The sequence below is a fragment of the Saccopteryx bilineata genome, chromosome 3 (assembly GCF_036850765.1).
Source record: "Saccopteryx bilineata isolate mSacBil1 chromosome 3, mSacBil1_pri_phased_curated, whole genome shotgun sequence".
Classification (NCBI taxonomy): Eukaryota; Metazoa; Chordata; class Mammalia; order Chiroptera; family Emballonuridae; genus Saccopteryx; species Saccopteryx bilineata.
In genome coordinates, this window is record NC_089492.1 from 309728317 (window position 1) to 309756071 (window position 27755).

Sequence of the window (27755 nt, forward strand, 5' to 3'; positions counted from 1 at the left end):
AGAGCGTGAGGGGCTCAGTGGACTAGATGTAGCTCCGAGGGCTGGGAGCTGGCTCACACTGCGGGGGGCCTGAGGTAGCAGAGCTGGAGGTGGGGCCAGGTGGGGGTTGGAGCTGGGCCCAGCAGCAGGGCGGAGAGCAGCAGCAGCAGCAGCAGTAGCAGCAGTAGAAGCAGCAGCAGGAGACCCAGGACAGGTGCCAGGACCAGCGGGTGCTGAGGGACCCTGGTGGGGTGGCAGAACAGTGCTCAGGTGGGGCCCTGGAGAGCCTGTGTGCCCCGATGTCTGAGCACCCTCCTTCTGGTGAGGCCTTGGGGCTCACCTGAGCTGCTGTGGGTACAGCGGGCACAGGCAGAGCTGGCCCCAGGAGGGCCTCCTGACTGCGCCCAGCTTCTTTGTGACAGGCACGAGGGCTTGCTGCAGGGCAGGGCTGCTGGAGAGCAAGGTGGGCAGGGCCATCACACTGGACTTTGTCCCCAAGGCCCTTCTCAGTTCCTGTGGGGCCTGGTTCCTCTCAGGAGGGCTTCTTGGAATGTCTCCAGGGTGAGGGTTTCTTGGAGAGATGGAGAGATCAGCCTGCAAGGACAAAGGAGGTGACAAACTTGAGACACTGGGTCCTGGACAGAAGTGAGCCCACGGAAGGGGGCAGAGCACAGCAAATGGCTCAGTGCAGGAGCCTCCCCAAAACACATGGCTCGGCTGGGGGCCCAGCTCTGCCAGCTGGCTGTGTCCTCTGTTGTCCCCTCACCCTTCCCCACCTGCAAGACAGGGACGCTGACAGCACCCCCCTCCCAGGCCTGAGGCAGAGACTGATTGAGCGAATGCGGGTGGGAGGGGTTCAGAACAGCGCCGGGCACATAGTGAGTGTTCAGGAACTGTGGGAGCTATTCAATTTGATTTCCACTTCCACTGGATTCTGGAAGAATCCAATCACAATAAAAATACAATAATAAAGAGTAACAGGACACCAGTCTCCCTGCCACCACCTTCACCACTGCCACTTACTGTGTCAGGCCTGGAGCCAGGACCTTTACAACACAGTCCTTAACCCCCATCCTGGCCCTGGGAGCAGGGTGAGATCCCTGTGCCAGCCAGCGGCCCAGGCTCTACCGAAGGTGTGGCAGGAAGGTGGGTTTTGGGGCCAGGTTGCTCAGACAGACTAGTTGGGGACCCTGAAGGGTCTCAGGGGCCCGGAACAGAGCCTGGCACGTTTTTGGGCTCTCACACCTCAGCCAAGGACTGCAGGCTCCTCACTTGACCTTCCCTCCCTTCCTCTGTCTAAGAATGGGGATTATCATCTGCCGCTCTGAGGAGCAATGACCCAGAGTCTGTGGTGCTAGGCAGGGGTGTGCTGTGCTCTGAGGCTGGCTGGGGAGGGCCCAGCCCCTTCCTGTGTGTGGGCGCTTGTGCGTGTGCATTTCCGCAGTCCGAGGGTGTAGCCACCTCAGTGAGGCAAGTGGCTGGCGGCTGCAGCCTCTGTGCCTGAAGGGGGGGGTCTCCTGGGAACGTTCTGGCCGCCCACTGGCCTGCAGGCCACCCCCCTCAACACCATCGTTCTCATTAGCTACACAGCAAGGACCTTGTTATCTCTAGGCCAAATGATTTTTCTGTCTGCTCAGGGGAAGTGGGGGTGTGGGCTGGAGCTGGGGAGGGGCTGTGATGACGTCAGTCCCCTCCCAGGGCCTAGAGTAGATGTGGACTGGAGAGGGGTGCTGGGGACTGCCCACCTACCGTGATCTTGGTCTCTGCTTCCTCCTCTTCCTCTCCTCTGAGCAACCTGGGGAATGACAATGTCACTGTGAGCATCTTCCCTAGCACCCCCCCCCCCCCCCCCCCCCGCCCATCTGCCCACTGAGAGGCTCAGAGGAACCTTTAAAGCTGAGGTCTTAAGGAGGAACGGGCACCATGGCTGGGGCTGGGTCCGTGACCTCAAAAAGGGTAAGAGGGTCTCTTCATATCACTGGCTTTCTCAGCTACTACTTTTCTGGTTGAAGCCCCAGCCTGGAGCCGCACTAGGAGCAGAGGCTCAGCCCGTGTAGACCCTGTCCCTCTTCGGGTCAAAGCTGCCTGAGTCCTTGAAATGCCTCTGTAGGAACTGAAGCCTCAAGCTGCCCAGCCTGGATGCCCCTGGGAGACCTGTATGTCCACAGACCAGCCATCACCTTGACTGGGGACAAGGGATCCAGCCCTCCAGTTTCAGACGCCGCACTTTCAGGATACAGCTGTTTCCTCAACTAGCATCCCAAAAGGCTGCCAACCCCTCTCAAGGTTCAAACCCTGTCCCGAGCCACTTCTAGGGCCACAGGATTTCAGTTCCTCCCTCCCACCCAGCTTCCCAATGTGTGCACCATCCTGCCCTGCCCAGGACACTCAGATGTCCAGCCCCTGGCCTGCTGCTGCTTGGCCCTTTCTCCCATCCATTTTCTGGTGACTGAGGGAAGGTCAAGCTCTGCAGCCCCCATCCCACCTATCGCAGCTTTCCCAGACAAGTCCAATTAGAGCCCAAGGCAGGCAGCCTCATTAGCTGCAACAGCCAGGAGTCTGAAGGAGGGGAGGGAGAGGGAGGCACCACAGGAAAGCCGAGGCCCTGAGGCCAGGGCCCGAGGAGGGTTGGCGCAGACATCAAGTGCTTTCTCCATCCTCAAAGGCCTGTGCACAAGCCTGGTAACAATCCTGGGTGGGGGCTCCACAGCACTACACTTAATGCTCCCAGCGCCTCTATCACACACAGAAGGACTGAGCGGGGATTTGAACCCCAGGCGTCTGATTCTAGAGCCTCCATAGTCTCCCAAACACCTGGGTGCTCTCCAGAGGCCCAGCCTGGGTTTCATTCATCCCAGCGTTCCCTGGAGGCTTTGGAGAGGCCTGTTCAGTGAGAGTGACTGAGTGACAGCTGTTTCACCTGCCTGACAACTACCTTCTTTTTTTTCTAAGCATCTCCTATACAAATCCTACTCCTGCAGGACCCCATTCAGGCATCGCCTCCCCAGGAAGTGTTCCCTCTGGCCCTGGTGGGGTCAGGTGCTGAATATCCTCCCAGAACCATCTAGGCTGGGAGTCACTGAGAGTAGGGCTGGGCCCAGAGCGCCTCAGCAGGAATGAATGAATGAATGAATGATGCAAGGCTCCATCAGGGCTCTTCCAGCTTTTATACTCTATCTGTCTGAAAACTGGGTGTCACCCCCAGGCAGGGGGATAGCTCTGGAAGGAACTTGCTTCTTACCACATTGATTGTTCCTTCCTTCCTTCATGAGGGTATGCTGGCTCTCCCTGGAAGTTTCTCTGTGGGAAAAAAAAGGTTATGTCTCCTGGGCTGTAATGCCTCAAGAATTCATCATGTTCTTCAAAAACCTGCCTTGCTCTTGGGCCCCTTTCTCATGGACAGCTCTACCATCCCCCCAGGAGCAGGAGTCAGAAACTGGAGCATTGTCCTGGACCCCACCAAGCCCCTTTCTTCTTCAGGACCTGGGACTCCAGGTCCCCCAAACTTCTCAAAAAGTGTGAGAGGCTTGTGACTTCCACTTGCGCCCAAAAGGGGCTCAATGTTCTCCTTTCAAACCCCACTCTTCTCCCAGATTCCCAGGCTGGGATGGTCCTACCACCTGCTCTCCCTGAGGACCAAGGGCCCTCTCTGTTTTCTTCAGAGACATCTCATCCTATGGCCTCACTCAACTTGATGGTTTCCTGAATACATCTCTGAGGTCCAGCCTTGTGATCCCCCGCCATGTCCGTCACCTCATAACATCACAAGTTCAGCCTTTCCCCTTTCCCTCCCTTCCCATCACCCTGAGCCCCAGCCCATTGGTCTATAGCTCCATCTTCCCTGCCCCTATTCTCTCTGCCCACCCTCTTTTCTCCATCCAAAGGCCTGGCCTGGTTCTGGTTCGGGCTTCATCATCGCCCTCTGGGCCATCACCTCAGCCTCCTCCTTGGCCTCACACCCTCAGTCTCCACGTGGCTGGACCTAGAGGGGTCTTTCTGCACCCAGAGCTGCCCCTGCCCCCCCCCCCCCATAGCTTGACGGAGAAAAGTACAATTTCTCAGCTTGATTGCCAGGGAGTTCCTTTCCTGATCCTGCCCCAGCCTCGTCTCTCACTACTCACCCTACTGCCCTCTATTCCCCAAGCACGTGACGTGGTTCACACCTCCACCTACACTGCGCCCACTGCCTGGAAGGCCACTCTTTCCTCACACAACTTAACTTCTCTCTTTTTTTTTCTTTTTTGTGATAGAGACAGAGAGAGAGAGAGAGAGAGAGGGACAGATAGGGACAGACAGGAAGGGAGAGAGATGAGAAGCATCAATTCTTTGTTGTGGCTCCTTAGATGTTCATTGATTGCTTTCTCATATGTGCCTTGACCGGGGAGCTACAGCAGAGCAAGTGACCCCTTACTCAAGCCAGTGACCTTGGGCTCAAGCTGGTGAGCCTTGCTCAAATCTGATGAGCCTGCGCTCAAGTTGGCGACCTCGGGGTTTCGAACCTGGGTCCTCTGTGTCCCAGTCCGACGCTTTATCCACTGTGCCACCGCCTAGTTAGGCTCTTTTTTTCTTCAAAATAAACTCAAATTTCAGTTTTCCTGTGATATCTCTTCCAGTCTCCCATCTGACACAGGTACACCCTGCTCTGGGATCCGCAGGGCACAGCACCACCTCTAGCACAGCGACCATCCTGCGCTGGGATGGCCAGTTGTGTGATCTCTCCACCAGGCCTCAAGAGCTAAGGGGCCTGAGTACTGAGTGACTCCGCTCTGCCCCCCAGGACCCAGTACAGGTGGCAACCTGAGGCCTGGGTCAGTCTTCCCTGGGGTGGGGGTCTAAGAGCTCACAGCAGAAGCCCATTTCCTCTCTCTGAGGGACGCAGCTCTGCCCTCCATAAGCTCTGTGACAGAAGACACGTGATCTCTCTGAGCCTTGGTTTCCCATGAGGGATGAGGAAGCCTATCTCTCAGAGGTTCTGAGAGAGGTAAATGAAAAATCAGGGCACTCACGTCAAAGAAAAACACAGAAGCTTCTCTCAACCCAGGGAAAAAGCAAGCAGAGAAGTGAGTCTCCTTTAAGGATGGCGAACAGCTTTCAACAGATTTCAAGACAACACAGGGTTGTTTACAGAGCTGCTAGCAATATTTCCTTTAAAAACAGTCGGCTGGCGCCCTGGCCGGTTGGCTCAGCGGTAGAGCGTCGGCCTAGCGTGCGGAGGACCCGGGTTCGATTCCCGGCCAGGGCACACAGGAGAAGCGCCCATTTGCTTCTCCACCCCTCCACCGCGCTTTCCCTCTCTGTCTCTCTCTTCCCCTCCCGCAGCCAAGGCTCCATTGGAGCAAAGATGGCCCGGGCGCTGGGGATGGCTCTGTGGCCTCTGCCTCAGGCGCTAGAGTGGCTCTGGTCGCAACATGGCGACGCCCAGGATGGGCAGAGCATCGCCCCCTGGTGGGCAGAGCGTTGCCCCTGGGGGGCATGCCGGGTGGATCCCGGTCGGGCGCATGCAGGAGTCTGTCTGACTGTCTCTCCCTGTTTCCAGCTTCAGAAAAATGAAAAAAAAAAACAAAAACAGTCGGCTGGCACTAATACATTAAAATCTCACTTGTTAGTTGTGCACATTAAAGATGCATTGTCTCAGTTATTTCCAATGATGTAATATTATTGCTCAGATAATTATAGAAGTCATGCCTAACCTGTGGCGGCACAGTGGATAAAGCATCGACCTGGAATGCTGAGATGGCCAGTTGGAAACCCTGGGCTTGGCCAGTCAAGGCACATACGAGAAGCAATTGTGAGTTGATGCTTCCCACTCCTCTCCCCTGCTTTTCTTTCCTTCTCTCTCCTCTCTCTCAAATTAAGAAATAAAAATCTGAGCCTGACCAGGCGGTGACGCAGTGGATAGAGCATAGACTGGGATGCGGAGGACCCAGGTTTGAAACCCCAAGGTCGCCAACTTGAGCGTGGGCTCATCTGGCTTGAGCAAGGCTCACCAGCTTGAGCCCAAGGTCGCTGGCTTGAGCAAGGGGTCACATGCTCTGCTATAGCCCCCGGTCAAGGCACATATGAGAAAGCAATCGATGAACAACTAAGGTGCCACAGTGAAGAATTGATGCTTCTCATCTCTCTCCCTTCCTGTCTGTCGGTCCTTATCTGTCCCTCTCTCTGTCTCTGCCACCAAAAAAAAAAAAGTCATAAAACAATGGCTATTGTTCAGTTCAAGATTTCATAGTGAGTTTGCTAAGTAAATGCCTAATGTATCTTTACAGTCTCAGGAAGAACAGTTCATTTCCCACTGTAGTACCATTCTATTATTTTATTTTAAGATTTAGTAACTTTATTTTTCAATATAGTTTACTTTCAATATTATTTTTTATTGGTTTCAGGTGTACAGCATAGAGGTTAGATAACTGTATACTTTACGGGTGTCCCCAGAGTGTTCCAGCACCAATGTGGCCCTGTGTCGCTAGGGAAGTAAAACTGACTAGACTCCCTGAGCTGCACTGCACATGCCCATGGCTGCTTTGTCACTGTATGTCAGACCATTTGAAACAAGGTGATTTCTGACAGTGTTTCTTAAACAACAACAACAATAACAACCACAAAGGAATTTGTGTGTTTGCTTTCTTCACTTTTGTCTACCACACTAGCAGGCTGGTCCCCAGGGGCAGGGCTGGTGCCCTGTCTGTTCTGGGCTCTGTGTTCTTGTCATTCCTAGGTCATTTGCCTGCTGAATGGGCAGCAGCGCTGGCACACGGAGTCCCGGGCCCTTTGCTCAGCTCTGAACGCCACTGGTCACAGAGCACCTGTGCTCACCTGTCCCTCTGCTGCGGCTTCAGGCAGAAACTCGGCTTCCTCCTCGCTCTTGCTTTCCTCCATGTCCTCTTCCCACTGCCACACCCCACATAGAGGGCTGGAGAGATTGGCGACCGCCTCTTCCTGTTTCTGGGAGAGAAGTTGTTGAGGTCACGGAGGGCTGCTGTGAGGCAGGAGGCAGGTCAGAAGAGGGGTGGACAGGGGTAGTCAACTTTTTTTTTTTTTTTACAGAGACAGAGACAGAGTCAGAGAGAGGGATAGACAAGGACAGACAGGAACAGAGAGAGATGAGACGCATCAATCATCAGCTTTTCGTTGTGACACCTTAGTTGTTCATTGATTGCTTTCTTATATGTGCCTTGACTGGGGTGCTACAGCAGACCGAGTAACCCCTTGCTCAAGCCAGCGACCTTGGGTCCAAGCTGGTGAGCTTTGCTCAAACCAGATGAACCCACGCTCAAGCTGGCGACCTCAGGGTCTCAAACCTGGGTCCTCCGCATCCCAGTCTGACACTCTATCCCCTGCACCACCGCCTGGTCAGGCGGTAGTCAACCTTTTTATACCTACCGCCCACTTTTGTATCTCTGTTAGTAGTAAAATTTTCTAACCGCCCACTGGTTCCACAGTAATGGTGATTTATAAAATAGGGAAGTAACTTTACTTTATAAAATTTATAAAGCAGAGTTACAGCAAGTTAAAGCATATAATAATAATTACTTACCAAGTACTTTATGTCAGATGTTTGCTAAGTTTGGCAGAATAAATCTTTATAAAACAACTTACTATAGTTAAATCTATCTTTTTATTTATACTTTGGTTGCTCCGCTACCGCCCACCATGAAAGCTGGAATGCCCACTAGTGGGCGGTAGGGCCCAGGTTGACTACCACTGGGGGTGGAGATGGGCTGCGGGGTGGCATGGGAGGAGAAGGGGAGCTAGTGTGAGGCCAGGCGGGGAGTAGCTGGTGGCAGGACCGGCCAGGACTGGGTCAGGGGCAAAGTTAGGACAGACGGTCCTGAGAAGAAATGGGGTAGGGTGAGAGTCAGGGCTGGGTCAGAGTTGCAGCTTGAGGTGGGTTGGGATGTTCCAGGGGGTGTTGAGCCCACCTGCCAAATGGCCTGGATCTCCATGCCCAGTGATGGGGGCAGCAGCTTGGTCCAGCCCACACTTCTTGCTTGAGCCCCTTTGGGTAGCCTGGCCACACAGAGGGGGAAGGCCTCAGTGCCTGTCTACCACCTGTCCCTCAGCCTGTGCTGAGGGACACCACCCTGGGGCGGGAGGCTAGGGGTCTCTGCCCTTGGGCTCTCCTCCTGCCTCCTTCACCCCTCATGTTCCACTCACTCATCTGGCCCCATGTGGATCTGACTCAGCTGCTCCTCCAGGTGTGAGATTTCTAGCCTCAGCTCCTGCAAAGGAGGGAGTGAGGGACACCTGGCTTCTCATTCTTTCCCAACCCCCCTCCCCTTCCAAGGTCAGCTCCACTCCCCTGACCTCTTTGGGCTCCTTGTGACACCTACTGCCAAGGGACATGGGGAAGAAAACAGTGACAGAAAGTTAGGAGGCCAAAGAGAGAGAGCAACAGGAACCCAAAAGGTAACCCTACCGGCCAGGAAAAGCAAGCAAAGGAAAGCAAGACAGAGACGCGGGACAACAGAACACAAATGGACACAGATTCACAGCAAGGCAAGGGAAACATGAGGTCTAAGAGACTCAGGAAGACCAGGGACAGAAAAAAAGAAAGGAAAGGAAAGGAGAGGAGGGGAGGGGAGGGGAGGGGAGGGGAGGGGAGGGGAGGGGGGGGAGGGGAGGGGAGGGAAGGGAAGGGAAGGGAAGGGAAGGGAAGGAAAGGAAAGGAAAGGAAAGGAAAGGAAAGGAAAGGAAAGGAAGAAAGGAGGGAGGGAGGGAGGAAGGAAGGAAGGAAGGAAGAAAGGAAGGAAGAAAGGAAGGAAGAAAGGAAGGAAGAAAGGAAGGAAGAAAGAAAGGGAAAGACCAGGGACAGGCAGAGGAGTCCTCCTGAGAAAGTCTGGATCCAGAGAGGGGCTGATAAAACCTAAGTGATCCAAGCAGAGATGGTGGGGGTGAGGAGGGAGGACACCCACAGAGAATGGAAAACAGAGATGCACAGAGGGAGAGAAAAAGGAATAAAAGAGAAACAGTGAAAAGGCAGAGCCCTGGCCGGTTGGCTCAGCGGTAGAGCGTCGGCCTAGCGTGCGGAGGACCCGGGTTCGATTCCCGGCCAGGGCACACAGGAGAAGCGCCCATTTGCTTCTCCACCCCTCCGCCGTGCTTTCCCTCTCTGTCTCTCTCTTCCCCTCCCACAGCCAAGGCTCCGTTGGAGCAAAGATGGCCCGGGCGCTGGGGATGGCTCTGTGGCCTCTGCCCCAGGCGCTAGAGTGGCTCTGGTTGCAACATGGCGACGCCCAGGATGGGCAGAGCATCGCCCCCTGGTGGGCATAGCGTTTGCCCCTGGTGGGCGTGCCGGGTGGATCCCGGTCGGGCGCATGCGGGAGTCTGTCTGGCTGTCTCTCCCTGTTTCCAGCTTCAGAAAAATGAAAAAAAAAAAAAAAAAAAAAAAAGAAAAGGCAGAGAAAGGTGGAAAGAGAGGGACACAGAGTGGAGAATAAGTGCGATGAGGAGACTGGCAGAGACAGAGAGCAGTAAATCTTGGCTATGGCAGAGTGGGCAGGGCGAGCCAGCAGGGGCCGAGGGTGGTGGGGGAGCCTGGGTTACCTGAGTTGTTGTTCTGTATTCTTCCAAGGTCTTGGCCAGACTCTCTGCGTGGCAAGTGCGCTGGGAAAGCCCAAAGCAGACTGAGACTGGGCCCAGCCCCACAAAGGCACTGAAGCTAGGAGTGGGGTGTTGGGGGGTGAAGGCAGGGTGAGCTTGGGGGAAGGGCTAGGGCCTGAGGGACAGCAGATCCTGCAAGGGCCATGCTTGTGACCTCAGGGAAATCCTCGGACCTCTCTGGACTACTTGCTTACCCAAGGATTAGGGTCAAGCAGGACTGCCCTTTTCCGACTCAACTCGGGGGTAAGAGACAGGCAGGTGCATATGGGGCCAAAGGTCACCCCCTCCCCGGGCTCCTCACCTCAGAGAGGTCAGCATCTCGTTGACAAATGAGGCGTTCACATTCATAGAGCTGCCGCTGCCAAGGAAGGTGCCTGTCCATTTGTCCTGCCTCCCAAGACCCTCCCCAGCCATGCCCTCCCCAGGCCTGCCACTCCCGAAGCCCTCTCGTCAGCCTCCCTCCCGGTCTCTGGACATCATCAGCTCCACAGACAAGGACTTCAGCCAAATTGCCTGGCAACCTGAAGGCTGGATGGAGCTCCCAGCTCTTACCAAGCCTCAGCGGCTGCGACTGGAGATGGTAAGAATGGCCCTGGGGGTGGTGGGAAGTTGTCAAGGCACTAGGGAGGGGTGGCACCTTCAAAGCATCCTTCTCCGTGGCCAGCTCCTCAGTCCTCCTCTTCACTCTGTCCCGCTCGGCCAGTAGCTTCCCATTCTGGAAGGAGGAACTCTCGGTCATGTTCACTTCAACAAATGGCGATGCTAAGTCATCTGCTGACACTTTATGTGCATCAGGCCTCATGCTAAGCACTCTATATGTTTTAGCCTTCCGACCATCCTATGGAATTTTGGCTTTGATTCTCTCTGCATCAGTCCGTCCCCTCTCTGTAAAAATGGAGATAAGACAGGGCCTACTTCATGGGGTCACTGTGAGGATTAACTGAGCTATTTGCTAACATTTACTGAGCACCTTGAACGTGTTAACTCATCTTATCCACTGTTTTAAAAATAAAAGCAACTCAGACACAGAAAGGTTGAGGCACTTACCCCATGTCTACAGATGGTAATTAATGCAAATACATGTTAATAGCACAAAGCATTTAGAATAGTGCCTGACATATACCAAATGTTCAGTAAAGTATCTGTCTCTCAAAAGAAAAAAAAAAGAATATAGTATCCCAATTTGTTTTTTCTCTATCCTCCAAGTTGTTTGTTTTGTTTGGGATTTAAGCAGATTGTTTTTATTCTTTTTACTATTTAAAAAAAAATTTTTAAGCGGGAAAGAGAGACACACAGGAACAGACAGACAGGAAGGGAGAGAGATGAGAAGTATCATCTCATATTTGTAGCACCTTAGTTGTTCATTGATTATTTCTCACATGTGCCTTGACCGGGCTCTCCAGCCAAGTCAGTGACCCCTTGCTCAAGCCAGTGATGTTAGGCCCAAGCCAGCAACCTTGGGCTCAAGCCAGTGACTACTATGATCCTACACTCAGACCAGGGACCCCACACTCAAGCTGGTGAGCCTGAGCTCAAGCCGGCAACCTTGCATTTTCAAGCTTAGGTCCTCAGCGTCCCAGGCTGATGCTCTGTGCACTGTGCCACCACCTGGTCAGGCTTAACCAGATTATTTTAAAGTAAATTTCAGGCATCATATTATTTCACATGTAACTACCCCAGCATTTTAATCTCCTACTTAAGGACATTTCCTTTAGCAAAACTACAATACCTACCATTATTACCCTTAACAAAATTAATAGTAATTCTTTAGTATCATCTCACAACCAATTTGTTTCTTTTTTTGACTAAGTTGTCTCCCAAATATTTCACACTTTGTTTGAGTGAGGATCCACAGGCTTTTGACTGAGATGTCTCAGTTGTATTTATCTGACAGAGATACCCCCCACCTTGCAACCCTGGCACTTTTTTGGGCCCTTCTTTTGTGGAAGCATCCAGGTGATTTGTTTTGTAGAATTGGTGCATTTGGTTTAATACATTCTCCTTCTCTACAGTGATGTTCACCATGTCCCTGCATCTTCATCATTTCCTGGTAGGTAGACCCAGGGCCTTGTCCAGACTCTAGTTCAAGTTTCTGACAGGCAGATTTGACGTGTGCTGCTCAGGAAGAATGTAATGTCTGGCTGTCCTAACAATGCTTTTACTGCCATCATCCCTAATTTTACAGACGAGATTGAGAATCAGAGAGGTTAAGAAACTTGGCCATAGTCACATGGTAAGTGGACTCAAACCCAAATTGAATTCCAAATCCTGCGCTTATAACCACCACACTGTCCTCTGAGCCAGATGGAGTCTTGTATGAGAATGAAGAACCAGTTTCATCCCGTGTCCCAAGGTCATCATTAGAGGTGGAAACCAATATACATGCTGATGATAATGTGTGAGGGGGGACTCTGACAAGGACTAGGGCCTGGGCCTTCTGGAAGCCCTAGAAGCCCTGAAGAGGGCCTTCCTGAGGAGGCAGTGCTGGGGCACAATCCTCAGGGGTGAGGCGAGTTATCAGGGAAAACAGGGGCCGGGGGAGGGGAGTGGGCAGGGCTAGCTACGAAATGGGAAAAGAATAAAATGGCCAAAATTCCATTCTTGAGTTTCTGGGCACCAAACCTAGCAAGTTGCACTGGGTATTTTTCTTTTTTCTTTTTCTTTTTTTACAGAGACAGAGAGAGAGTCAGAGTGAGGGATAGACAGGGACAAACAGACAGGAACAGGAAGATGAGAAGCATCAATCATTATTAGTTTTTCGTTGTGCATTGCGACACCTTAGTTGTTCATTGACTGCTTTCTCATATGTGCCTTGACTGTGGGGCTACAACAGACCGAGGAACCCCTTGCTCGAGCCAGCGACCTTAGGTCCAAGCTGGTGAGCTTTGCTCAAACCAGATGAGCCCGCGCTCAAGCTGGTGAGCTCGGGGTCTCGAACCTGGGTCCTCAGCATCCCAGTCCGACGCTCTATCCACTGCGCCACCACCTGGTCAGGCTGCACTGGGTTTTGATGTGAGGCAGTCACAGGGGAAAGCATTTCTGGGCATGGAGGCAGTAAGCTTTCCTCTCTACATCCCTCAACCTGGTGCCCCTGGGGATACCAGAGCCAGCTCCTCCTTCTCTCTAGCCTGGTCTGCCTGCAAGTCCTCCATCAGCTGCGCTCCTGTCCTCTCGGTCTCAGTGGGCCTGGACTTCCAGGTGAAGGGCAGAGGAAGGATAGGCCAGGAATGCTGTGTCAACATCTGTCCACCTGGTTGGGATTTGCAGGCTGGATCCTGGGCTGGTCGGCAGGGAACCTGGCTATTCAGCCACTCCTGCCTTCTTCTGCAGAAACCTGAACCCTGCTCTGCAGGCTCTCCATAGGAAAGCTGAGTGTCCCTTACTCCAGCATTATTTCGCTGCAATTTGAGAACTTGATCTATAGATGCTCTGTAGGCAGTGGCCAGTGAGGGGAAAGGTGGAGGGGAGGGATCCAAGAATAACTCCAGTTATCGAGCGCCTAGGATGTCCCAGCTCAAGGCACTCGACCTGGTCGCAGGCCTTCTGAGCTGGGCAGAGACAGAGACTGCTGGCTGCCATTCATTCTGCTATTCCTTCTTCTGCTTTTATTGGGGGCCCTCTCTCCATGTGGGCAGAGGGCTCTCAGCCTCAGCCTCGGGAGTGAATCAAGATGGAAATCTTGGCAAATTCGGGAACCCTGGCAGCATGGCTAACCTGTAGCTGTTCTCCTCACCCTCCAGAGGCTAAGGATATCCTCCCAGCCTCGCTGGCAGCTGGCGTGGGGGGTGGGGAGGGGTGTCATGTCATCCACTTTCACCAGTGAGACGTCAGACAGGTCTGCTGGGGTGGAGGAAATGGTGGGCACTCCTGGAAAAGCTTCTCCTTCTGATGAAAAGAGAAACCTCGAAAGGAGCACTTGGGCCCCCTCACCTCTCTCAGTCCTGCTTTGAATGAGAACTTGAAGTCAGGAGCTGTTGCAGCCTCCTATGATCAGGAGGCCACAGACAAACAAATAAGCCAAAGAGAATGCCAGACCAACCCAGAGACCTTCAAAACCTCTTGTTAATCACAGAGGCAGATTGAGGTCGGTTGAGGTCCCAGGCGCAGAAGAAAATATTGGGCCCCTTAAAAAAGAGAGAAACAGCCTGACCTGTGGTGGCGCAGTAGATAAAGCATTGACCTGGAAATGCTGAGGTCGCCGGTTCGAAACCCTGGGCTTGCCTGGTCAAGGCACATATGGGAGTTGATGCTTCCAGCTCCTCCCCCCTTCTCTCTCTCTGTCTCTCTCTCCTCTCTCTCCCTCTCTCTCTCCTCTCTAAAAATGAATAAATAAAATTTAAAAAAAAAAAAAGAGAGAAACAGGGAAAATAAAAATACACATTAACCACATTTTTAAATAAATAAAAAATATTATGTACTATTAGTGTTAAAATTGCACATATGGGCCTGACCTGTGATGGCGCAGTGGATAAAGCGTCGACCTGGGAATGCTGAGGTCGCCGGTTCGAAACCCTGGGCTTGCCTGGTCAAGGCACATATGGGAGTTGATGCTTCCAGCTCCTCCCCCCTTCTCTCTCTGTCTCTCCTCTCTCTCTCTCTGTCTCTCCCTCTCCTCTCTAAAATGAATAAATAAATAATAAAAAAAAATTAAAAAAAAAAATTGCACATATGAAACCAAACTTAGAAAAAAGTATAGCCTGACCAGGCGGTATCGCAGTGGATAGAGCATCAGACTGGGATGCGGAGGACCTAGGTTTGAAACCTCAAGGTTGCCAGCTTGAGTGCGGGCTCATCTGGTTTGAGCAAGGGGTCACCAGTTTGAGCCCAAGATTGCTGGTTGGAGCAAGGGATCACTCAGTTTGCTGTAGCCCCTCGGTCAAGACACATATGAGAAAGCAATCAATGAACAACTAAGATGCAGCAATGAAGAATTGATGCTTCTCATCTCTCTCCCATCCTGTCTGTCTGTCCCTATCTGTCCTTCTTCTGTCTCTGTCACACAAAAAAGAAAAAAAAAAGAAAAAAGTGTGAAGTTGGGGTTTTGTGGGGACCTTCAGAAGTCGGGGACCAGGGCGTGCACCCAGTGTGCCTGCCGTTAAATCTGCCTCTGGTTAATCAGCATTCTGGACCCATCGGGGCTGGGTTAACCACACCAAGGAGTGGTTTGGCTATAATCATTTGTCAGTTTGGCCAAAGAGATATAAGAGGGAGGTTCTGCCAGGGGCTTTAGGAAAAGTTTCTCCTTATTCTTCAAAGAAAAGAAGTTCTGGGAGGGAATTTTCATGGAAGAGCCAGAAAACAATAGTAGAAAATTTTAGATTTTAAAATAAAAGCCATATGCAGATATAGAAGAAAGATTGGGGATGGGGGGGCGGTCAGGCAGAGTCAGTATCATTGCCTGAATGATAGACCTTTAGGGCTTGGGGAGGGGTGTAGGAGAGTTGAAAAGAACAACAGAGAAAAAAATAGGCCCAAGCCCAAGGTTAGCTGTGAAGGGAGTAAGAATGGATGTACTTGAACCACAGAACCTCTGGGACATCTGGGAATCTGAGGGAGGCGTCTCTCAACTGCGTGGCAGAAGCAGCAAGGCATGTGAATACAGTACTAGAATAGAAACAGCTGTGTGAGTTGAGAAGGCCCAGTGATGCCCCTGTGGCCAGAGAGTCAAGGAAAGCAGCTAAGCCTTCTCTGTGCCCCTCGAAGGGTACAGAAGTGTCTGAGCGAGAGCCCCGGCAGCCTTTACGGGGGCCATCACTCACACAGGCAGTGACGACTGTATGTCCAGAGGCCAGAAGGCAATGCCAGCCTCCCAGTCGATGCCAGCGTGCAGTAGTGACTAAGGCCAAGGACCAGATGGAACTACGAACATCAATCCTGTGACCAGCAGAGAGAACAGATGCTGAGTGAGGACCGCAGCCTCCTGGAGCACTCAGGTGCTGCCTGAGTCTCCAGTAACTTAGATGCCACCTTGTGGGGGGACGGTGATAAGTTTCATCACCAAGTGATGAGTTTCGACTTCCACTTAAAAGGGATAGGTGAACCCAGAATTAACTCAGAGGATGTTTTCTGTCTCAGATGGAATGTGGCTTGAATTAGACATGAGGCTGAACTGGGCCTGTTCATATTATGTGCTGGGTCCTGGGCTAAAAGCAGTCATTTAATTCCCATAACAGCTCTGTTGAATAGATATCCTTCTCTCCTATTCTTAGAAAATATAATGAAGGCTCAGGAAGGGGCAGTCACATGCCTAAAGGTTGCCTGTCATGTAAGTGGTAGAGATGGGATTTGAATTCAGGGCTGACTTCAAGGTCTGTGTTATTTCCACCACAAAAAAACACTAACACATATGTCCTAGCCGGGTAGCTTGGCATATTGCTCTGATATGCCAAGGTTGTGGGTTCGATCCCCTGTCAGGGCACATACAAGAAGCAACCAATGAATGCATAAGTAAGTGAAAAAGCAAATTGATATTTCTCTCTCTCTCTCTCTCCCCCCCTTCTCTCCCCCTCACCCCCCCATTCCTTCCTCTCTCTCTCTCAAATAAATAAATACAAATTAAAAAAGTGATTAAAAAAACACTAATGTGTGAACAACACTAGCTAACCTTCAGTGGGCACTTCCCACCTGTTCTGCTTGTGCCTCAGGCTTTACAAGCATCCCTTGTTCACATCCCCCCAACCCAATGAGGGAGGTTCTGTGATTCTGCCCATTTTACAGGTGAGAACACTTATGCACAGAGAGGGCACCCATGCTGTGTCGGCAGCCTCAGCATGAGACAGGCAGTCCCCCCACCGCCCTACGCTCTGGCCCACCATGGCCATTCTAACATGCAGTGATGTGACCTTCAGAGACAGTCACACATGATGGGGATCCTGGGGTCTCCTTCACCAGACGGAAGGGTGTTTGGTCCACAGGCTTCTGGAGGTGTCTGAGGCTCAGGGGGTAGGACAGGGAAGAGGCAGGGTGGGGCCTGGGTCTCAGCTCACCTCCTCCTGAAGAGCCTCCATCTCAGCCACTAGGTGCTGCTGCTCCTTTTCCTACGTGACCCCAGAGAGAGGACAAAAGCTCAGTTTGGGGCTTTACTGCCCTTCGCCCACCCCTGGGATCACAGCTCAGGCCAGGGTCACTGAGGATCAGGGCTGGGGAGCCCTGATAGTTACTGTTGTCCCCTTTGTCATCAGAGAGATGGCAAGTAGACCTGGCCTCAAAGTCTGAGGCAAGCAGGACCTGGAGTGATGGTGGAAGCCCAGGTGACCTCTGCCTCTTCCCAGCCTATAGCGAGGCTCTGCCATGCAGACTCCAAGAAAGGAGGAAGGAAGAGGAGACCTATGTGCCCCTTGCCCAGAACCTACCATCTGCCGGGCCTGGGCCAGGAGACCGCGATTCTGCTCCTCCAGGCTCTTAGCCAGACTCTTCAGGTCCTCCAGCTCCTCGTCTACAGCCTTGGCCAAGTGCAGAGCCTGTTGAGTACTGAGTGGGGGCAGGACATGCGGGCCCTGAATAGAGGAAGACGGAGACCACGGAGAGAGATCCACCCAGAGAGACAGAAGCAACAGAGAAATCTCAGACACAGACCTAGAGGAGAAAGGGAGACAGAGACTCAGAGAAAAAAGGGTGGAAAGAACTGAATATGGAGGATATATTCAGTCCTAAAAGACTACGGGGTAGGTCAGTCCTCGAGAGTGGGAGACTAGAATAGGGGGAACAAGACAGACATGAGGAAGACAGAGCACAGGGAAAGAGATATGTGGCTGAGATGGAGAATCAGAGAGGGAAGAATAGAGCGAAGTCTGAACTCTAGAGGCTGAAAGACAAGAGCCAGGAAGACAGAGAGAGAAAGACAAAAGGCAGGAAGAGAAGGAAAGGACAGGTGTAGGGCTGCAGACACAGAGCAGAGTGCAGAGAGAGCAGCGAGCTAGGCTGGGGCTGAGTTCGGGAGGGACACGGGGTCACAGGACGGAGGACAGAGGACGCAGGCCCAGCCCACCTGCGGAGCTGCTTGCGCAGGGCCAGGATCTCCTCCCCGAGGCGCGCAGATCCCTCCTCAGCCGTCTCCACGCTGTGCTGCAGCTTGGCATTCTCCCCAGCCAGTCTGCGGTTGCTGAGCTCCAGGTCTTCCAGGCTGCTCAGCAGGTCAGCTGTGCCGGGTCTGGGGGCAGGGAGGGCCAGGGTCACCACCCACAGCCCCAGCCTCCTTTCCCAGGCGGGGGTAGGTGAGGAGGGTGGTGGGGAGAGAAGCTGTTCTGGAGGAGGAGGAACAGGAGCCCGCCCCGCTCTCCCTGAGTGGTTGGCACAGCTGTCCTTCACCCACACCCACACCCACACCCACAGGACCCCAAACCCTAGCCAGGCCCCCAGCAGGCACGGGCAGGGGAAAGGTGGAGAGGGGCCTGAGGATAGGTACGGCTCAGGTCTGGGGTCTTCGCCTCCGAAGCTCTCCAGGTTGGCTGGTTCCTCAGAATCAGGGCATCCTGGAGGGAGACAGAGGGTAGTGGCCTCCCCAGTAACTCCAGATGTCCGGGTGAGCCATGACTCTGGGCTTGGTCCCTGGCTCCCACCCTCAGCTCTGGGTGATCCCAGGGCTGTAATTACATCCAACATCAACAAAGCCCAGCTGGATCTCCCAGAAAGTCCTGTGATTTCCATGCTCAATGCCAGGCAGCACCCTGACTGTCCCCGAACCTGTTCCTCCTCCTGGTTCCCCCACCACCACCTGGATCCTTTGCTCCTTGCACCCCCCCCCCAGGTCTACCAGGGCCTCAGCCTTCTCCCCCTCCTCTCTGACTGTCTCTGCTTCACCCTCCTCTCTGTTCCCACACCCCATCCTGGCTCAGGCCTCACATCTCCCCCTAGACCCTCACCACAACCTCCACCCCAGACTCCTGGCCTCCAGCCTCTCCCTTCTGTCCTCCCCCCCCCCACAGAACTGACCCACCTCCCCCAGTCACAGCCCTCCCTTGGCCCCCATGCCCAGTGGGAGGAGGCACAAGGAAAGCCAAGTAAGCTCTATTTTATTTGCTTTTGTTTTTGTAAGGCTGGAGAAATACAGCATAGACACTTGTCTATGGAGCACCTCCTGAGTGTGAGGTCCTAGGGCAGGGGTCCCCAAACTACGGCCCCGCGGGCCGCATGCGGCCCCCTGAGGCCATTTATCCGGCCCCTGCCACACTTCTGGAAGGGGCACCTCTTTCATTGGTGGTCAGTGAGAGGAGCACATTGACCATCTCATTAGCCAAAAGCAGGCCCATAGTTCCCATTGAAATACTGGTCAGTTTGTTGATTTAAATTTACTTGTTATTTATTTATTTATTCTTTATTTTAAATATTGTATTTGTTCCCGTTTTGTTTTGTTTTTTTTTACTTTAAAATAAGATATGTGCAGTGTGCATAGAGATTTGTTCATAGTTTGTTTTATAGTCCGGCCCTCCAATGGTCTGAGGGACAGTGAACTGGCCCCCTGTGTAAAAAGTTTGGGGACCCCTGTCCTAGGGAAACAACAGTGAGCCAATCAGCTAACCGAACAGGTAACTAATCAGATGATCAGATTTCTGCAGGAAAGGAATGCAGGTCTGTGAGTGTGTGAGTGTGCAGAGCGAGGGACACCTAGAGAGGTGGGCGGAGCCTGGTAGGCTCTATCATAGAGCTGGTGTTAGGAGGGGCTTTGGAAACAACCCAGGAGGAATAAAACTCCCAAAGCTCAGGGAAGGTGGGGAGGCAGTCATGGAGACGCCTAGGAAGCCAAACTCACAGCTCCAGGCTACAACAAAGGTCCCTGGGGTCCCACTCTATACCCTGCGCTGTCTTCAAGTGGGAAGTTCCCCCACTGCCTGACCCTGGGCCAGCCTGCTTCATTCTATGTATAGTACTCTTACCAGATGGCAGTTGCTGGGAGGTCAGTGCCCCCTTGAAGGCGGTCTCCTCTTCTAGCTCTAATCCTCTATATCAAAGGGATGAAGCTTAGAGCCCCCTGCAGCCCCCGGGTGAACCCAGCAGGGGGGGTTTGGGTGGCTGGAGGAGGGGCCAGGTTAGGTGAGAGCAAGCACAGCGGGGAGAAAGGTGAGGCCAGATGGCAAGTGTCTGGGGCCAGATGGAGAAGCAGGAGGGCAAGGACTGGGATGGGAGAAGGGATGGTGAGGAGCATCTGTTGGCCCCATCACCCCCCTTTCCCCCCTTCCAGACCCTTCTATTTCTGCCTCCCAGGTCCCCTTCACCTCCACGACCAGGTACTTTGCCCTTAGACCCTCTGCCACACCCCTGCACCATCTCTTCACTTTTTCTCTCCTCAGCCTCCTTCCAACCACAGGAGGTCCCTGGGCCCAAAGGGTGCTGGCTGCAGTATGGAGGTATGAGGTTAGATCTTAGGAAGGACTTCCCCGGTAAGGGTGGAGGTACAGGGACCCACCCATCCAGCTGACAGGCAGTGATCCAGTCCCGCATGACGACCAAGAAGGTATCCAAGTCCACAGTGGCCTGAGGGCCCTCCCCATTGGGGTCCAGGCTATAGGCCAGTGTTCGGAGGCGTGCATCCTGGGGTCCCTGTCCTGTCACAGCCTCCAGGTAGGCTAATATGCGAGTCACAGCCACAGAGCCTGGGGACAGAGCATGCTGTGAAGGAATCTGTGGCAAGTAGGGGTGGGGAGGGAGTTGGGGATGTTAGGATGTCACTGGCTGGGTTGTAGCACCCCTGCACCATAGCCCAACTGAGACAACTTGGGCAAGTCCTTTCCCCACCTGAGTCCACTTTTTCACCGGGACCTTTTCACAAGTCATCGCCACCTCAGAGGGTGGACCAAAGAGGACCAGCTGTGCCCCCCCCCCAGGCCCACAGCGGCTGCCCTCCCTCCCTCTCCCAGGCCCCAAGACCCCACCCTCCTCCCTTAATGTCCCCCCAGTTTTCTTCCCCTCAGTGTCCTTGCCTGAGAGGCTTCCATTCCCTTACACATTCCTTTCTGAAGCTTCCCTCAATCACCCATGTCCTATGAGAACCCTGAGAAGGGCTGTAGCCCATCCTTCTCTCTATGGCTCCCCAGTTCCCAGCCCCCCATCTTTGTCCCTTATTATTCCTTATCTCTCCCATGCGGGTCCTGTTCCTGCCACCTGTCCTCTGGGGGTCACAAGCTTCGAACGTGGAGTTGAGTATTTGCTCCTCTAAGCTGAGCCGAGTCCCTGGATGCTCTTCCTTGGGCCGGTCCCAGAGGTGCACTGAGGAGACAAGAGGGCCAGTCACCCGTGAGGAGAGAAGAGGAGTAAACTGGGCTCCTGCAGGAGAGGAAATTCATTCAGAGCTGCCTGGAGTTGGGGCTCGCAGGGAGCAGCAGGAATCTTTGTGTGAGGGCAGCAACATGAGGGCCTGTGAACTGCCTCCCTGCCCCCCACCCTGGGGATGTGGGGCCCATCTTTCAGACCAAGAAGTCCCCCTTCTCCCCCACGGTCTGATCCTTTGTGTCCAATCCTCTCCAGAGCCCAGATAACTGAATGAAAGATCACCCTTTCCTCCTCTCTTCCCCTGCCTCCCAGATTCAGCTCAGAGGGGTGTAGAAGTGGGGGAGGGCGAAGAAGAGAGGACGCTGGGAGAAGCTGAGAGTGAAGGGTGGCCCAGGAGCCAGGAACAATCCGATAACATTCGGGCAGCCTGGATCGATTCTGCCTGCTGCATCTCCGGTCTCCTGACCTGCCTGCTGGGCAGGGTCTCCCTCCTCTCACCATCCCCAGTAGACTCAGGCGTTATGGGAGCCCAAGGCCAGAGGCTTGGAGCCCAGAGGCACTACTGTGGGCAAGTTGCTTCTCTTTTTGGAGCCTCAGTTACCCCACCAGTAAAATGGGGGTGGGGTGGAATGCTCCCCCTCCCCAGGGCTGGAAGGGTTAGGTCTGTGTATGTGAAGAGCACTCACGCACAGACACATGCACACAATGTTCATGTCCTAGGGTCTGCTTGTCCACTGCTGTATCCACAGTGTCTGCACATAGTAGGCACTTAATAAATGCTCCAAGGTATGAGAGGAGATCCTCTACCCCAGGAGCCAGTGGGACAGCTCAGCCTCTTTCCCAGGGCTGGATGTGACCTTTAAGACTCCCTGGACAGGCCTAACCAGGCGGTGGTGCAGTGGATAGAGCGTCAGACTGGGAAGCAGAGGACCCAGGTTCGAAATCCGAGGTTGCCAGCTTGAGCGTGGGCTCATCTGGTTTGAGCAAGGCTCACCAGCTTGATCCCAAGGTTGCTGGCTTGAGCAAGGAGTTACTCAGTCTGCTGTAGCCCCCCAGTCAAGGCACACATGAGAAAGCAGTCAATGAACAACTAAGGAGCTGCAACAAAGAATTGATGCTTCTCGTCGCTCTCCCTTCCTGTGTCTGTCCCCTCTCTCTGTCTCAAAAAAAATCAACCAAAAAAAAAAAAAAAGACTCCCTGGACAGCTGGGTATAACAGCGGGCTGAGCACAGGCTTCAGAGTGTGGCCGACCCAGGGGGTAACCCAGGTAAGGGACTCAGCCTCTCTGAGCCTCAGTTTCTTCCTGTGGAAAATGGCAGTGGTGTTCCCTCCCTCTCAGAAAAGAAATGAGATAAAACCTGGACAGGCCCTGGCAGAGGGCCTGCCATGTGGTAGAAGCTCAGTAATAGAACCCAACATTTATGTGCAGCTTCTTCTGAGGGTTTAACACAGAACACGGGCTGCTCTTATCAGCCCACTTTACAGGTGAGGAGACTTAGGCCTAGAGAAGTTAGGAACTTGCCACGGTCGCCTGTTCAACATACGAGTGCCCTTTTTCATCTAATTCTTTACGGGTTCTTTGCAGTGAGCTCCAATTCAAGCCCCTCGGATTTAAACCCGTGCTCCTTGGGAGGGGAGCAGGAATCCACAGGGGAGACACAGGGCTTGTGCCCAGGGCTTTCATTGCACTCCTGTTTCTTCCTGTTGCTGTGCTCCCCACGATATGGAGGAGGACCCTGAGGTCTGAGTGAAGTCAGCTGCCCAGGGCCGCTTAGCCCGGGAGAGCAAGCCACAGTCAGCCCAGGACTGTGGTTACCGACCTCATGGGGTCCGAGGAAGATCTGCAGGTGTCTACAGTCTCTCCCCAGGGCCCTGCAGGAAGCTGTCACTGTACTTCTCTGTTCTTCTCTTTCCTTCATTTCCTTCCTCAGTATCTCTACCTCCCTCTCTCTCTTTGCCTGTCCTTCTCTAGCTTTTTCCTTGACTCTTTCTCTCTGTCTTCCTCCCCATCTCTCTCCCCCGTGTCCTGCCTTTCTGTCTCCATTTCCTTCTCTGTACTTCTCTTCCCTTACCTCTGTGACTCTCTGTTCCCTGAGCCTTCTCTCTCCTTCCTCTGCTGTCTGCCCCTACCCCCCACCCCCAAGCCTTTCTCTGTCTCCATCTCTCCTGGGTGTGTTCTTGCCTTTCCTTCTGGAGCCTCTCAAAGCTGGCTCAGCCCTGGCCAACGGGTTCCTCGGTGGCCACACGCCCTCTGCTGGTGCCAGCGAAGTTAAGTTTAGATGTCGGTCACTCGGTCAGTAGGCCCTCGGGTACCCACACACAGGTGTCTGCCTACCTTCCAACCTGAAAAGCCTCCTGTAGCCACAGTTTCAAGCCTGGAGTCCCAAGACAAGACTCAGGTGCGGATGTTGCTGGACGCTGGGAGCCTCTAAGAAAGGGGCCCTGCCTCTCCCCGAGGGCAGGAGCCTCCTCCCCCATCACAGTGGGCTCCCCACTTAGCAGATGGGTATCTGAGAGGGAAACCTGGGCTCTTCCTCCGGGAGCTGGCTTTCCCAGCATTTGGTTTTGCATCCAGACAATTCAAGGACAGTCACCAAGGTTCCACTATGTGTCAGGCATTGTTCTAAGGTCACGCCTCACCACATGCAGTTTGTGAGTACTTGAACAGTGGCCAGTGTGAGCTGAGTATAAAGCACACACCAGATCTTAAAGATTTAGCAGGAAAAAAAGAAATGTTTTTTTTCCAACCCATTTTTATATTGATTATATATGTATGATACTATCGTGGGTATGTGAGGTTAAATAATATCTATTATTACCATTCATTTTACTTGTTTCTTATTTCTTTTAAATGTGGTTACCACAAAATTTAAAATTATGTTTATGATTCACATGTTGAACAATGCTGCTCTAGGCATTGGAAATACCAGAGTGAATAAAACAGCCCCTGCCTGGTAGAGCTCAGGCTCCAGTGGGTGAGAAAGAGAGTAAACAGACAGACAAACCCCTTGTCAGTGCTGTGAAGAGAGGTAGAGTCCTGAGTCACAGCCTGGTGCCCGTTCACCCACTCCTTCTCCCCCCCCCCACTGGGGGGCAAAGGGGCCCAACCACCTACTTGGTGTAGCGGAGTCACCTGCGGGGCTCTCTGGTAGGTCCATAGGCCACCTTCTGTTGCTCCACAACTGCTGGTAAAGTTAACCGCCTCTCTCTGTCACAGGAAGGGACCAAAAAGGGATTGGCCGCTCTGAGAGCTCCTGGAAGGACAGCAGTGGAGAGGCCTCCTCAGACCAGCCACCCAGAGTGGTGACACGCCTTGTCTTACCAGTGTCCCCGGGCCATTCTGCGTTCTCAGAACCTGTTTGCCCACCCCTGCCTCCATCACAGCAGGTCCTGCTCAGACCTGTTTTACTGATTGGAGGTGTGGGCTGGGAAAAGGGGGACCTGAGGAGTGGGTGGCAGAGATCAGAGGGGAGGAGAGCTAGTGGGTGGGAGTCACTGACTGCACCATCCCTCCTCCCCACAGCTGGTCAAGTTCCCAGCTCTGTCTTTTCTGCCCAGTGACTGACTCTACCCTGTCCCTTCTCTCTTTCTCTGTGGTCCAGGCTCCAGCTTTGTTCTCACCCCATGGGCCCTCAGAGCAACCTCTTACCTGGCCTCCTGCCTCCAGTCTCCCACTCAAGTCCATCCCCAAAGGGCCCCAGAGCTGACCTGCCCTTCCCCAGCTCACGTTCTTTCATGGCTCCCCAGCTTGCCATAGACAGAGCCTAGACCCTGGACTCAGCATCAAAGGCCTTGCATGGCTTGTCCCACCCATCTCCCCATCCCAAATCACACTAGCTGCTCCAGTGACTCCCAACTGCATGCTGTCCCCCAAACTGCACTTGCTGTTCCCACCTCTGGTTTCCTGCCTGGGACACCCTCCTTTCCAGTCGTTCCTGTCTCTGCTCACATGTCCTCTCTTCCAGGAAACATTTCTAAATGAGGTGCTGTCTCTGGGTTCCCAACCACCCTAGGCTACTGATATCCTTGCTATATTAGCCTGTATTTGGAACTGTTAGCGTCCCACTCATTGGACCCCATCTCTCTCCCTGGCTCCCTAGTGTCCTGAGGACTAAGTTCTAGCCGCTCTGGCTGGTGTGGCAGTGGTTCCTGCAACTCCCTGGCTCTTTTCGTGACTTGTCTCTCCACTGGCAGACCACGTGGCCCCTCATCCTCATCATAACTATCTGCCCATGTTCCTCCCAGGCCAGCCCACACTGTAGCACCATTCTCCCTGCCCTGGCCCACAGTTCCCTGGGAGCTTTCCCGAGTCCCTGGAGCAGGGAGGGACTCCCTCTTCTGTGCCCCCAAAACGCTCTGTGCCACCTCCATTATAACCAGGTTGACCATGCAATGTCTTATCCCAACTCCAGGACACTTTCAAAAGTGAAAAGGACGCTATAATAATTACCCTGGACAATGGTGCCCATCGCACTGAACTGGCTGGCACACTGGGGTGGATGACCAACGCAAGGTCCCCTGGAGCCTGTCTGTCCTCACCCTACCTGCTTAGCTCCCCTTTGCTCACCAAGCACTCCCCACACTCTGCTTTCCCTGGCATCAGATAGGGTCACTTTTTGGTGGCTTTTAGAATGTCCTAGAAAAAGTGGTCTTTTGAGGAGAGGCCTTCCAGGGTTCGGATGAAACTGGAGGGCGCATAACGGGGGCAATGGCCCTGGAACCTGAGTGAGAAAGGGTGCCTGCAAGGGTGCTGACAGGCCCCGGGGGCTTCTGGCAGGGTTGGGGGGCCAAACTCCTGGCGAAGAGACCAGGGAGGTCCTGGTCAAGCTCAGGGTCTTCGGCAGGTGGGGTCTGGCAGGACTCAGGCAGCAGCTCTGGGAATGTGAAGGGACCCTGGATTTTAGGTGGTCCCTGACTGGAACTCCGGGGAGTCGCTGATCTCGGGGGTGGGGGCTAGGGGGTCTCTGTGTGGATTTGAGAGCTTTCTGGTATTTGGGAGGGAAACCTGCCAGGATTTCTGTGGGTTTCACAAGATTTCTGACAGGATTTGGTATGTTTCTGTTAGGATGTAGGGAGGGAGAGGAACGGGATTTCAGGGGAGTCTCTGAGAGGCTTTTTAAGTCTGAAAATTTCAATTAGATTCTGACCAGACTTCGGGGGTCATCTGTAAGGTTTCTTGGTGGGTTCCTTTCAGTGTATCTGAGGGGACTCGGTCAGAATTTCAGGAAGACTTTTAAACAAGATAGGGAAGGCCCTGATATTGGGGGCTTTGCCAGGATTTCAGGGAAAGTTCTCACAGGCTGCTCTGAGGAGCCTCGCCACAGCCAGGACGCACCTGGGGCCACGTTCCACTCTGAGGACACAGGCAAGGGCCACGAACTTGACAAACGGCAGTTGCCCCCGACGGCGGCGCTCAGTGCAACTCTTACCCGCAAAGCTTGCGCTCGGCGACTAAACCCCGCCCCGCCTGGGTTCCTCCCCAGGCGCATGCGCACATCGAGGGGAGGTGCACGCGTCTGGTCGGTTACCTGCAACAGCGAGGTGCGCATGCGTAGAGCTGCCCCGTCGCACGTGCAGCCCAGGAAGATGGGCGTCTGTGTATTGGCTGAGGGTGTGAGGGCTGGAGGGATTGTCCGCGGTAGGGGAAAAGACAGGAGGCTTCATCTTCGGCTCTGGGTTTTACTCTGCGGCTCCAAGTTTCGGTGAAATAGGCCAAAGAAAAGGGGAGTTGAACTGAGAATCTCCTTGTCAACCCCTACTTGTCAGCTACCTAACCGTGGCCCAATTTTTTCCCTCTGTTCCGTGACAGGCTGACCCCGTCACCCTCACAATATTGCCCTGCCCTGACTGCCGCACCACTGCGGCGCGCCTTTGTGGCTCCAGTTACGATGTATTAACAGATGCCCGAAGAACTCTTTCCAAACCGTTCCATTTACTCCTCTTTAGAAGAAAATGCAGACAAAATATTTTCAGCTTTTTTGGCTTGAGAGAGGAAGATATTATATCCAAAACTGACTCCCAAGAAGGGAGATTTGGGACAAAGGATGGCCCAACCACTCAACCTCTCTGCTAGCTCATACTATCCACTTTCTAGTGATTGTCACGACATGTCTTAAACATGACACATTCTATATCTGCGTTCTGTCACCACCACTGGAATGTGAGCTATATGCAGTAGGAGACTGGGGGCTAGAACATGCCCGGCCCAGTGTGGGCACTCAAAAAAAAAGTTGAATTTATACCCCTTAAGTGACAGGCAGTGTGGAATGATAAAGTTGTGGGCTTGGAGTCATTCTTAGGTTTTTTGTTTGTTTGTTTTTTTACAGAGACAGAGAGAGTCAGAGAGAGGGATAGACAGGGACAGGCAGACAGGAACAAAGAGAGATGAGAAGCATCAATCATTAGTTTTTCGTTGCGCATTGCAACACCTTAGTTGTTCATTGATTGCCTTCTCATATGTACCTTGACTGCGGGCCTTCAGCAGACCTAGTAACCCCTCGCTCAAGCCAGCGACCTTGGGTCCAAGTTGGTGAGCTTTTGCTCAAACCAGATGAGCCCACGCTCAAGCTGGCGACCTCGGGGTCTCAATCTGGGTCCTCTGCATCCAAGTCCAAAACTCAATCCACTGCGCCACCACCTGGTCAGGCTCATTCTTACATTTGAATTTTGGCTCCATCACTTCCTAGCTGTGATTGTGGCACAGTGGCGACTCTCTCTGAGCCTCAGTTTTCCGGCCAGAAATGGAGATAATTGCTTCTTAGGTTACCTTGAGAACTCAGGGTGGTAATCCTTGTTAATAATTATTATTTTGGCTATTAGATGGTGGCAATGCCTGAGAAAGAACCTGTTTAGCAGGTGATGTGGTGAGTGGTTACAAAAGATGAAATCAGACTGACCGGGTGGTGGCACAGTGGATAGAGCGTAGGACTGGGATATGAAAGACCCAGGTTCGAGACCCCGAGGTCGCCAGCTT

General features: G+C 53.3%; 1 protein-coding gene across 1 annotated transcript; it reads right to left on the reverse strand.

Moving 5' to 3' along the window:
• Positions 1-26202, reverse strand: KASH5 (KASH domain containing 5). Its single transcript, XM_066265273.1, has 19 exons — positions 26118-26202; positions 23898-24036; positions 20674-20778; positions 19979-20165; positions 19449-19513; positions 17981-18047; positions 17564-17725; positions 16929-17046; positions 16563-16613; positions 10214-10291; positions 9878-9934; positions 9520-9579; positions 8131-8195; positions 7896-7983; positions 6790-6918; positions 3221-3279; positions 1729-1774; positions 320-573; positions 1-222 (listed from the first exon to the last, which is right to left on the reverse strand). The coding sequence occupies exons 2-19, from the start codon at positions 23938-23940 to the stop codon at positions 54-56; spliced, it is 1803 nt and encodes a 600-aa protein (XP_066121370.1). The 5' UTR covers positions 23941-24036; positions 26118-26202; the 3' UTR covers positions 1-53.
• Positions 26203-27755: the final 1553 nt, after the last annotated feature.

Excerpts from the sequence above, each read along its gene's own strand:
- KASH5 (XM_066265273.1), bottom strand. The coding sequence starts at position 23,940 with ATGGACCTACCAGAGAGCCCCGCAGGTGACTCCGCTACACCAA. Across the intron at positions 16,614-16,928 it reads TGGCCCAGGCCCGGCAGATG|GAAAAGGAGCAGCAGCACCT; the intron begins GTAGGTTCTGGG and ends GGGGTCACGTAG. Across the intron at positions 3,280-6,789 it reads AAGCCGCAGCAGAGGGACAG|AGAAACTTCCAGGGAGAGCC; the intron begins GTGAGCACAGGT and ends TTTTTCCCACAG.